This window comes from Salvelinus sp. IW2-2015, linkage group LG22 (genome assembly GCF_002910315.2).
Source record: "Salvelinus sp. IW2-2015 linkage group LG22, ASM291031v2, whole genome shotgun sequence".
NCBI lineage: Eukaryota > Metazoa > Chordata > Actinopteri > Salmoniformes > Salmonidae > Salvelinus > Salvelinus sp. IW2-2015.
The window spans coordinates 23,582,226-23,595,488 of NC_036862.1; the positions used below are offsets into that span (position 1 = coordinate 23,582,226).

At 38.5% G+C, this 13,263-nt stretch overlaps 1 protein-coding gene across 1 annotated transcript; it reads right to left on the bottom strand.

Annotated features, from left to right (window-relative positions):
- Positions 1 to 4,021: 4,021 nt before the first annotated feature.
- Positions 4,022 to 9,191, bottom strand: ywhag2 (3-monooxygenase/tryptophan 5-monooxygenase activation protein, gamma polypeptide 2). Its single transcript, XM_023966662.3, has 2 exons — positions 8,972 to 9,191; positions 4,022 to 4,691 (listed from the first exon to the last, which is right to left on the bottom strand). Exons 1-2 carry the CDS (start codon positions 9,056 to 9,058, stop codon positions 4,032 to 4,034), a joined length of 747 nt encoding a protein of 248 aa, XP_023822430.1. The 5' UTR covers positions 9,059 to 9,191; the 3' UTR covers positions 4,022 to 4,031.
- Between the last annotated feature and the right edge of the window lie 4,072 nt (positions 9,192 to 13,263).

A 13,263-nucleotide genomic window follows, 5' to 3' on the forward strand; every position in this document is an offset into this window, starting at 1 on the left:
TCCCTTCTAATATGTATATGGTGCACTACACTCTCCCTTCTAATATGTATATGGTGCCATACACTCTCCTTTCTAATATGTATATGGTGCACTACACTCTCCTTTCTAATATGTATATGGTGCACTACACCTCTTTCTAATAAGTATATGGTGCACTACACTCTCCTTTCTAATATGTATATGGTGCACTACACTCTCCCTTCTAATATGTATATGGTGCCATACACTCTCCCTTCTAATATGTATATGGTGCACTACACTCTCCTTTCTAATATGTATATGGTGCACTACACTCTCCTTTCTAATATGTATATGGTGCACTACACTCTCCTTTTAATATGTATATGGTGCACTACACTCTCCCTCTAATATGTATATGGTGCACTACACTCTCCCTTTCTAATATGTATATGGTGCACTACACTCCCCTTCTAATATGTATATGGTGCCATACACTCTCCTTTCTTAATATGTATATGGTGCACTACACTCTCCCTTCTAATATGTATATGGTGCCATACACTCTCCCTTCTAATATGTATATGGTGCACTACACTCTCCCTTCTAATATGTATATGGTGCACTACACTCTCATTTCTAATAAGTATATGGTGCACTACACTCTCATTTTTAAAATGTCTATGAGTAAAATACTGGAAACGTTGTAGAACTGAGTGAAATACTGGAGAGGACAGGAAACATTGTAGAACTAAGTTTATAGGATGAAGTATAGTGAATAAGCTGGTAGTTCAGAATGACAAAAATAAATATCTACTGTAATAAATAATGTATACTGTATATACTGGCAAACAAATAGCTTGAATGAGCAACAGAGAGCAACGAAATTTCCTAAAAATACACTGTACATGATTCATTAAACCCATTTTAATAGTAATCGATTTGTTGATAAGATTATGTTCCTTCAGTCTACATTTTTTCTGTTGTATAGCCATGGTGCCAACCCTTTACTTGATTCAATTGAAGTTGAATTCCATTTCAGAGAAAAGAGAGCATACATGTTACAGTACTGTTCTACCTAAACGCACAGACACAAGGATCTGTGTCAAACAACATTACAGTTCAATAAATAAACACAAACAAAATAGCAAAAAAAACGGAATTAAATTAAACATTACTGTATATCAAAACAATGAATGAAATGTTCTTAGTGTATGAACCATCCCTTCTGATGTGTCCAAAAAACTAAACTAAACAAATGATAAAAGAGTTTAAAGTTTCTATGCGATGCAAAGTCATCTGAATCGTTCACTCTCGCTACCTGCGTTGACATACAGACGGAAAAAGTAACATACAGTGTTCAAAAGTTGCCTTGTGAACCAGAAGGGAGTATGTAAGTTAATTAAGTACCAGGTTTAATGACGTGTTAACTGTACTTACTAAATGACATGTGTTAACTGTTCTGAGATTAGCATGGCAAAAACGGAAGGTATAACAGTGTCTCTCTGTTGATGGCACTAGATAGATGGCATAAAGTAACACCGTAGGCTTATGAATATAAATATCTAAATCTGACACACCTCAAGGTGTTTGGGTTTGCCAGGGCAAGTGATAATATCTGACACCAAAAAATAGAATTTGCTGAGTTTTAGCCCATTACGATCAAGATAATACATCTAATAAAATCTAGAGAGCATAGCAGCAAGATAGAGAACCACATCTTCAGCAATATATATTTGGATACATGGTTAGCTCAGAGGATGTGAGATGTACAGAGTGGGTTAAAGACTATAGGTGGCTTCCCAAATGACACCATATTACCTATAGTGCATTACTTTTGACCAAGACCAATAGGGCTCTGGTCAAAAGTAGTGCAATATATAGGGAATAGGTTGGCATTTGTGACTCTGTTAAAGTCCTAGATCATTTAGATCCATTATTTTGTTGTGGTGGAAATCATTCAGTTGGGACATTCAGCCCTCGGGGGTAAATAACGTTAACAGTGTATGACAAATGACTCTCCCTGTTTGCTTCAACCTGAAGTCCTAATCGCCAGCTATTATTGGACTAGCGTTTGCATTATATTGCATGAGCAGACATGTGCACTCACTGCACTGGTGTCATACAAGTTTGTGTAGATCTAAAAGCGCAAGTGGGTTTTTAGTGTGTCCTTGTGATTCTCTGTTTGCATACATGGTTATTGAGGATGCCTATGGAGTATGCTGAATCAACTATTTGAAGTGGCAAAGGAGGCACACAAGAATAGCATACTAGCAGCACACAAGAGGTTACAACATTCTATCTTAAATACTTTTCTTTAAAAAGCAAAAGTTGACTTATTAGTGACATCACAACAATACACTRGACCACCATGGAAATGGTGCATTTATCATTTTGTCATATTCTTTTTTTATTATCATAGTTCTCATTTCTTGTGCAACTGCTACATAATGACTCACATTCAAGATATTTGTCACTCAGGAACAGCTAAAAGGTATAAAAACAAACAAAAAATGTATACTGTCAGAAATAAATTGTGGTCCATGTTGTGAATTCATAACAGAAACACAGATTCTGAAAACTTCACCATTGTTCAAACTGGTTAATAACATGACAAAATAAATACTCAAATATAGTTCAAAGAACAAAGTATTTGTTTTACAATGCCATTATTATAATTTAATGTGACAAAGCCATTATTATAATTTAACGTTACAAACACCAGTTGGTAAGATTAGGCAATCACTGGTGTGTTTTTKCCCACTTTTTTTCTTCCATTAACAAATGAAATACACATATTGCATGCCACTATAGCAATGCTCATAACATATACATTTTTACGATCACCATTTTGGTATAGCAAATATAAACAAAATAAGAATAAGTTATAAATAAGAAATAATCAGACAAAGCCTATGTTTTCTCAATCATATGAATACTTAACACCCACAGTATAAGTTAATAAAGTCAAGCTACTGTATGTTTCAATACATCACCAGCATGCACAATACTGAATAATCGATATTATTGTAGTAATCATCTTACACTGAAGAAACAGTATAGTAGGCAAGTGCATTTAATAAAACAAACACAGAAGTAAACCACAAACTCTGCAGCTGCTTTAAGATCATGTCTCTGCCTTTAGATAGACTCTATTGGAGGTTAAGCTATGGTTCCAGTATCATATTTAGAGCAGTCAGAGGACAGTCACATTGGATTTAATGCCAAATTTACCTAAAACTAGAAGTCATGTGAAAGAGGAAATTGATAACAGTATTTTCTCATTGCCATCATTGGCATGATTGGCATTAACTTTACAATAAACATCTCACCTTTACAAAACATCTGCATTGACTTTACAATAAACATCTCACCTTTACAAAACATCTGCATTGCACTTTTTCTAGTTGATTTGGTCAGATTAATACTTTTAGCTTTCCTGCARTRCCTTCAAGAGTGAGTGATATTATATATCATAATGGCTAGAACTCGTGATGTCACAGAGAAGCATTTTGTAGGACCTTTTGTAGGACCACAGATCATAGAAACGCGCTGTTTCACATATGTGGACACTGGTTTGGTGCTGGAGATAATGAATATGAGGTTGAAAAGTGGCCGAGTTGGCCTTTAAACTAGTACTGGAACCATTGCAAGCTATTTTTGTGAGGCACTCTCACTCAAGTGTTTTTTTTCTCCCTTCCTCAAGTGTCTGCATCTCTATCATGCATAAACCTAACTAAGCTGCTTCCCTTGGTACAACGACACCAGTCCTTATGCCAGTGTGAGGCTGCCAAACCAATCCAACAACGACCACTTCAGGCGGATTGACTGACATTTCAGTGGTTTTGGCAAACGTCAAAGAGAAAATCAAGAAGATGGCAGCCCTTTCAACCATTCATATATATTTCTATATATATTAAACTAAGATGTAACCTCCCCTCTCACCTTTCTTTTGATTCTTTTCTTTTAACACATGGAAAAATAAAGAACTGCTGCTGCGGTACGATCATCAGCAAAAGCGGCTACCAAAGCCCACTGGCCTTTCATTATATATTTTTTCTAAGTGTGGTTTATTAATCTTTGTTACCCTCCCCTCCCTCATCATCCTGCTGGTCACTTGTCCACAGTGTTAAGTTGTCTCGGAGCAGCTGCATGATGAGAGTTGAGTCTTTGTAGGAGTCCTCGTTCAGGGTGTCCAGCTCAGCAATAGCGTCATCGAAGGCGGTCTTGGCCAGATGACAGGCCTGCTCAGGGGCATTCTGGATCTCGTAGTAAAACACAGAGTAGTTGAGAGCCAAGCCGAGGCGGATGGGGTGGGTGGGCTGCATGTGCTCTTTGCTGATCTCATGGGCCTCGTTGTAAGCTTTCTCTGATGACTCGATGACGGTGGCCCTCTTCTCACCCGTGGCCACCTCAGCCAGGTAGCGGTAGTAGTCYCCCTTCATCTTCAGGTAAAACACCTTGCTCTCGTGCTGCGTCTCGTTGCAGTTCTTGATCAGGTAGTTATCCAGAAGGTTGAGCACGTCCTGACACACAGCCTCCAGCTCCTTCTCAATCTTCTCCCTGTAGGCCCGAACCATTTCAATCTTTTTCTCATTTCCATCTGCAGAGGTCTTCTGCTCGATGCTAGAGATCACCCTCCAAGAGGAACGGCGGGCCCCCACCACATTCTTATAGGCCACAGACAGGAGGTTCCTCTCCTCGTTAGATAGGGCCTCATTCAGCTCTGTTACCTGAGGAGGGGACAGAGCAGTGGTCATAAATGCACTATCTGGGCAGTGATTTAGGAAGATGTATAAGACAGCCAATAAACCCCTATATTATGCATTCATGAATGTAAACAGTTATCTTTCAACAATATCACGTACAGAAGGTGTGGTTTTACAGGAAATCACATCAGAGCATTTACTGTACTCTATGTCACAACCATATACAGTATCATACCTATCATATCTACTGTACAGTATGTTGTTCTTGGGAATGAGCAAGATTCAACTCATCATGTGCAATTCCCAGTTTCCATGGCAATCAGCTCATTTAGTGCACCAGTAGCTCCAGCTGTCATGTGGACAGCTAATGCTAGCAAGTGGAGAACCATATTCATGATAGTGAGAGAGAGTGGGGGTTGGGACTGGAGAGGGGGCAGAGGATTGGAGGTAGCTATGTTCCCACGAGGAATCCAGGGGCAGCTGCAGTGTAAGTGTAGACGGTCAGTCGATCATCGCTCAGGCAGTTCATGTGTCTCCCTGACCTTCTCCGCTGCTTTAAACTGACCTTTTCATCTGTCTGAAACCCCATGTAATGCTGTCACCCAGGACATGCTTTTCACCTACTACTTGACTCTATACGTACAATGTAGGAGGAAACGTGTTAATTCCAGGAATGTCAAATAGTGTACTGTAAAAAGCACAATTGATAAGTAACCTTTGAACTTTRAACGTTTGTAAAACCTGACTTGGTCTAAATGCTACACCTCATTCCAGTAACCTACAAGGTATTTAGTGGCTCTGACTGAAAGACATTGGGTAGCAAATTACAATAAGTAACCAAAAATATTCTCAACAGTTTAACCCACACACAAATGTCATATACAGTATCTTCCCTGGGTCATTCCACAAATGCGGTGCCCTTTGAGATGTGTAACTTGGTGGAAAAAAATATTTAGATTTCACATACATTCTGTCATAAAGAGCACATGTTTAACTTAATAAAAAAATGTTTTCCCATTTCAAGAGGTTAAATAAATAAATAGTCAAATAAAGTAGCAGGGTTGACCGTAACACTTAAATCAGCCATAAATCCCTGTGTGACAGGGGGAATGGAAGCTTATTGTGTGCAACATGAAGGAGCAATTGAATGCAAGTATATGTTTTTCATTGTTAAAACATTTATAGTCTGTATATCTATGGGTAACAGGGTTGACGTGTTATGCTCAACCCACTCTGTTTCCCTCACAAAACACTAGAAAATGGCCAAAATTAGTAGAGCCAGCTCACCTGCTTTTAAACTATGATTTGACTATTAGATGTTCAATGTTTATTTTATTTTTCTCTTTAATTCTGCATTGTTGGAAAAGGACCCGTAKGTAAGCATGTCACTGTCAGTCTACCTCATTTGTTTCTTTTGAAATTTTTATTTTATTTTAAATGGAATATTTTCACCATATTAAAATGAGAGTTCAGTTCAGGGAAAGGTGTTTTTTTAACCTTAAAATCAATCACTAATCACATGAAATAATGAATAATATTCAGAAATTACTTTTTCAAAACAACAAAATAACTAGGGCTTTAGAATGATGGTGAAATTCTGAAGTTAAATGGTTTAAAGTCATCCTGGAAGTCACAGAGGGTGAATTATCCATGTGGTCTATATTAAAGGGCACTTCGTTTCATATTACAGGCTTTTAAAATGCAATATTGGTGCATAATTTCTACTTAAAATATCAAAGGGATGCAAAAGACACTCATTTTGTGGAATGACCCCCCTATCTTCGTTGAATATCACATTAAGAGCAACTGTAAAGACCTGAGACGCTCCGTACTATATCACTTCCAGTCCACTTCCAGATAACCTTATATCGATAAAACACAAGTTTTTATCTCCATCTAAATCAATATCGGCTAAATAATTAGATTATCTAGATTATAACTATAGAGAGGGAAGATACAGACAGCACAAGGCTACAGTATAAATACAGCTACAGAGGAAATACAGCTTAATGGGTGGCTCATTCTAGCAAAGTGCTCTCTCTCATTGGGAAGCTAATATTTCTCCTTTCTGGTGAGCTGATGTGACATTCCCCTCCCAGCCTGGTAGAGGAGCACAAAGAATGCGGCTGATAGGTGACGTCACAGCCATCGTGTGCATGGATGACAGAATGTCTAAGCAGGCGTTTTTCCTTCCCAGCTTTAAATGCAAGAACATACACTTGACAGCTCAAATGCCATGGTATTATTAAGCAAATGTTCAATTACTATCTGATTGTTAGTCCATCTTGATGGATATGTAAGAAACATAATGGCCAGAGAGTGCAAAAGACCACAAGTGATGTTGGAAAAGCCCATCATATGCATTTCTTGTCAGTGAATCATCATTGTACCAAAATGCTGATGTCAGTCAATATAAATAAAGAGAGGCAGCCTACCATACTGATCTGAATACCTAATTGCCAGCCCAAACAATTATTGACGGGCTGGGTAAAAATCTGTCACGACTATCCTGAACACATTATGCTACTGTAAATACATTACATAATAAAATAAAACAAATGCCATTCAACGCATTCACTGACAAAGCAGCACTGCTTATAATTGCATCTTACTGCATTGATGCATTAAGGAACCAATGCAAACATGTATGCAGAATAATATTGTACTGTACTGTACTGGTCAAGGTGAAATCAGAACATAAAATTATACCTCTCATTGCTTTTTCCTGCCATCAAGTGAACCCTGGCTGCAGTGACAAGGGATTTCCCATTGGAGAGGGGAACGAGTACACACCCCTACACTGCAAAAAGGCCCAGTTCTGACTGCATGGACTGACCCAGCAGATTGCTTAAAGGGAAAGGAATCCCACATGCACACATCACTAAAATGCCATTGTGTGCAACCAGAAATCTGCAGGAGAAATAGATCTAAATTATGCAGCCGATGAGACAGAAAGTGTTACTAGGTAATAATAATAATGGTTAAGATGTCAGGAGGAGACTGGCCATATAGGTTTAGGGCCTAATGACAATGCATTTTTTCACACAGTGTGAGACCTGTATCAATAAACCAAACAATAATGTAAATTTCATTAAATTGCTTTAAAGAACACACAGCTTCACCCTATCCATATCCAGACATACAMTATGTCTAGAGAGGCTACTGCACATGTTGACAGTGACACACAATGCGACATACAGGTGCAATGCAGAATGATAATGTGATCAAGTAACTTAATGTAGCTCAACGACTGATAACAAAAGGACCAATATCCAATCTGATCATTGACTCACTGCAATACGACAAAATACAGAACATTCTAGAGAGAATTATGCTGCCTCCTACATTTGTTTTGTGTAAAGAGCTGCAAACTGAATAACCATTTATGCAGGAATAGATGCTCATTCAGAGAACATCTGTAGCCTCTATTTACAGACACACTAATATATATATATATATATATATATATATATATATTAAATAGAGGACAGATTTACTCACAAATATACTTTAAAAAAAGTACTATTATTACGAGACAATTATTTAATTAAATCTAGATATTACAGGGAGAATCAATCCATATTCGAGCAACCTCACATGGCACAATCCTAAAGACCAATTCTAACTGATCTGAATTTAACAAATCACATGGGGAATTAAGTCCCACTGGGCATACATTAAATCAACGTTGTTTCTGCGTCATTTCAATGAAATTACGTTGAACCAACGTGGAATAGAAGTTGAATTGACGTCTGTACCCAATGGCATAGAACACATTTATCAAKTGTAATTTTATAACGCGAGGAACACGTTTGACAGAGAAATCTATGTTATTTGGTGCCTCTGAATACATTTCGTGGTAATATTACTCCACTGCATTTCTTTTAAAGACARGAAACTGGCACCGCCCAAGGAGCGTTCAATAGCATACATTGATTGCCTTTCTTGAATGTTTCTTGAATGTTTGAGCTCCACATGTAGGCTATTCTATTCGTTATAATTAAACAGTGATTGCGCCCTATGAAACAGACTTGATATTCTGAATGGTGTAGGCTAGTATTGGTGTAGGCTAGTATTTCAATGCAGTGTAGTGATTAGGATTGCTGCAAAACCTTTACTGAATCTAATATCAAAATGTTTAATTTCTATACACATCACATCTCTAGGAATAGAATAAAATATCTAAATAGAGATAATTCATATTCATTAGAATTACATTGTAGAGAATTCAATGTTTTATTGAACACCAAATCATAGACCTTATTCGTAGGCTATTCACATGCAATCGTTTTGGAGAGACTTACCGATTTCATGGCAGCTGCCATGTCATCATATCTTTCAGCCTGTTCAGCCAGCCTGGCTTTCTGCACCAGCTGCTCGCGATCAACCATTTTAATATTTGGTTAGTGTGAACGTTATTCTATAGGTTTTGGGATAAAATAATATGTCTACTACTTGCAATGCCGTGAAATTCTGTGCGAACCTAGGCTGCAGCTGTTCTGTGCAGTCTGTGCTAGTGCCGACGGGACACCCTTTCTCGTTCCTCACACTTTCCCCCGGCTGCGTCATCACTCAGAAAGGTGGGTGTCTTGCTACTGATGTAACAGTCCTTACATGGGAATCCAGAGGTACTGCATATCTGGGATGAGAGCGAATCAGATTTCCTGTTTCATTCCCACTAGGCAATCAATGTGGGAAATTTAGTCCAACAGGACTCCTTAGTGATTCTAAACCTAACCCTTACCCTAACCGATAACCAGCCATAACCTTATCCTTAACTTCATGCCCACACCCCGGCTCAAGCATAACCATAATAACCCTAGTCATAACCCTAACCCTAACCCTAGCTTCAACTCCACACCCCAGCTCAACCCTAAACCTACCACTACCTCTACCTAACACCTGTCACTGAACAAACCACTCACTGTTACCAATGCAAAGGGTGACCTCTCCTGGGAAGATAAGCTTAATACAACTATTTGGCATTACTAGTGTCACAACTTGATTGTGCTACCTGTTTCTTCTGAGAAAATCAGATACTATTGTTGCAACCCAACTGGAAGTCTTGTCAAACATTTTTCAAAGATCAGGTATCCTCCTTATTCATATTCAATGGGTGTGGGAAGTCCCAAATGCAACCCTATTCCCTATATAGTGCACTACTGTTGACCAAGTAGTGCACTATATCGCACACAATGTCAGTGCATTAAAAGCAAATTTCTGCAGGGAGATGGAGTGATGGAGAAGGGACCTCCTGCTTGCTGTACCTTTAGTCCAGCAGCACCAATACAATGAGTCAGTCAGAACACCCTCTGCTGGTACAGCATGGTACAAAGTCATGACTCAGTGCAAAGGATGGATGAATCATCACGGCCAGTGCTAACTCCTTGCATTTGCGAATCAGTAAGGGATGAATCCCAACTTCCCATTGATGTTAATGCAGTGAAAATTCTACCTAAGGGGAAATTTAGGATTCACCCCTAAACCTCATGTATTTGACATTTTTTGACATAGTTTCAGAGTACTATAGGTGCAGGTAGTATGCTTTGTCAGTCACAAAAGTCTCAATGTTAGCTGGATAGGAGTTCTACATGTATTGTTGTATTGGGGACAATGGCGAACATGCATTCTGCAGAATCAGGACACTGTTGGTTCACACCTGGCTCCAGTTGGAGGGACAGATCAGCTAATTAGTAAAGATGTTCCAAGCTGATTAAGGTATCACAAACGTCAGATGATTATTTTCTGTCTCTCAGACCTTCAATGTAGGTCGGCTGCAAAGGCACCAACCCTTCCCTTCTTTCTTCTCTCTGCCTGCCTTTCTCTCACTCTTTCTTTCTCTCACACTCTCTTCTTTCTTTCTTTCTCTCTCTCTTCTTTCTTTCTTTCTCTCTCTCACTCTCTCTTATTTATTTATTTCTCTCACTCTCTCACTCTTCTTTATTTATTTATTTCTGTCTCTCTTTCTTATGGAGATAGAATACTGCCATCTCTCCTTCTCTCTCCCTTTCACACTCACTCCCCTCTCTCCCCCCTTACTCTCTCTCCTCTCTCACTCAATCACTGTTTCCACACTCTTCACCTTAGTTTCAACCCCTTCCATTTGTCAAGGCAGTGGTGAGAGAGATAATCTGTTGCTGACCTAAGTTCAGAGAAGGAAGTTGAGTTGAATCGCAATATAACTTTAAAACCGTCTTGAGTCAATTTCTGTGCCCCTGCGGAAATCGAATTAGCATAATAAAAAAATCCCCATAAAAATCTGTCTATTTAAGCTCGAGATATCTGTTTTTTTGCATGGGCTGCGTCTATGACCCCTCTATGGAAAGGTGAGTCTCTCATGAACACGTACATGTCGGTTGTTTTTGGTCTAGGATGCCCACAAGACTCGCTTGAAGATAGCCCGGTACCATGAATGAATGGAAGTATATATGGAAGTAGTTTAGCCCCTAAAAAGCTATTAAATATGTGTCATTAAAAAAAAAGTTTCCTCATTCTTATATCTCAGATATAGGATAGACACTTCAAAACAAACTTCATTTAGAATTTTTTGGAGAGACTAACTGTTTTTCCTTGTATGAATGTGTTATTCAATGTGTTTCTATGGGCTAATAGCAGTAATGCCAAATTCAATGTTTCATCAAACCATTTTTGTTTCTATATTTTTATATCTAAAGGGGTCCTAAAATTCTTAATCAAATACACTCAACAAAAATATAAATGTAACATGCAACAATTTCAACAATTTTATTGAGATACAATTCATATAAGGACATCAGTCAATTGAAATACATTTGTTAGGCCTTAATCTATGGATTTCAGATGACTGGGAATACAGATATGCATCTGTTGGTCACAGATACCTTAAAAAAAAAGGTAGGGGTGTGGATCAGAAAACCAGTCAGTATCTGGTGTGACCACCCTTTGCCTTGTATGAATGCAAGACATCTCTTTCACATAGAGTTGATCAGGCTGTTGATTGTGGCCTGTGAAATGTTGTCCCACTCCAATTCAATGGCTGTGCAAAGTTGCTGGATATTTGCGGGAATTGGAATTATATGGAATTTTGCTTATATCATGCTATACCCCAATAAACACAAAGTTCAAATGCAGAGACTCCGAGACCATTAATTGAGTGCTTTTGAAGTGACAGGTTGGCGCAAAATCGCTGCTGCGCTGTATCAGCACAATGGACAGCGCCCTATATACTAAAGCAAGGCCTTTTTGGTAATGGATATAGGCTGCAATTCACCTATTACAAACAGCCTATGTGAATGCACCTGTACACACAGCTGTCTTACCAAAGTAATGCAAATGCTGAAAGAAGTAGCCTAGTTATTCATGCATGCTAACGAAAATACTGAATAGCAGTTTGGCTTAGAATACCAACACTACTGCAAATGCCAACGAATGAATGTGAACAGAACAAAACAGCGGTACCAAGTAGGCCTAGTAAACTAAATGTTGATAAAGGCATGAAACAATCTATATTTAGGCCAGTTAAATTAACAGTAAACAAACACAGTAAACAAAAGGCAAATGGAGATCCAAATAACCAAAACATAGCCTACAGCCTACTACAGTGAGATGCAGCCATGCACAGCTGTCTTGCCAAACAAATGGAACATGGAAAACCATGCTGCTCATGAGTACAGCAACACCTTCTGATATGGAACAATACACTTCTGTTGATCAAATTCGATCTTACGTCAATTTACGCAAAGTTTTTTTTAAATCTGACACAGCGGTTGCATTAGGAACAAGTGTATCTTTAATTATATGTAAAACATGTATCTTTCATCAAAGTTTATGATGAGTATTTCTGTTATTTGACGTGGCTCTCTGTAATTACTCCGGATATTTTGGAGGCATTTCTGAACATGGCGCCAATGTAAACCGAGATTTGTGGATATAAATATGCACATTATCGAACAAAACATAAATGTATTGTGTAACATGATGTCATATGAGTGTCATCTGATGAAGATGTTCAAAGGTTAGTGATTKATTTTATCTKTATTTCTGMTTTTTGTTATTACTATCTTTTGCTGGGAAAATGGCTGTGTTTTTCTGTGGCTATGTACTGAGCTAACATAATTGTTTGGTGTGCTTTCCCCGTAAATCCTTTTTGAAATCWGACATGTTGGCTGGATTCACAACATGTGTAGCTTTAATTTGGTGTCTTTCATGTGTGATTTCATGAAAGATCGATTTTTATAGTAATATATTTGAATTTGGCGCGTTTTCTGGATTTTGGCCAAGTGGGACGCTACCGTCCCACCTATACTAGAGAGGTTAATTAAGAACAAAGTCTTATTTACAATGACGGCCTACACCAGCCAAACCCTAGTAGTGCTATACACTATCATCTTTCATTTAAACTTCACCCAACAATGCACATCTTTAGCGCATGCAAAGCTGAGCATTCTTCTCTTGCTACTACACTTCTACAGATAGACTGTGTCCCACAGGTAGAGAGGGTTGGGACGAGAATGTTATCCACTTTCCTCAAAGAGGATTACAGCCTCAGGCAGCTTAGCTTCATAAAGGGTGAGGGTAAGGAGAGCCCTGTTGTCTCCAGCAACCATCTGTCTGCCCA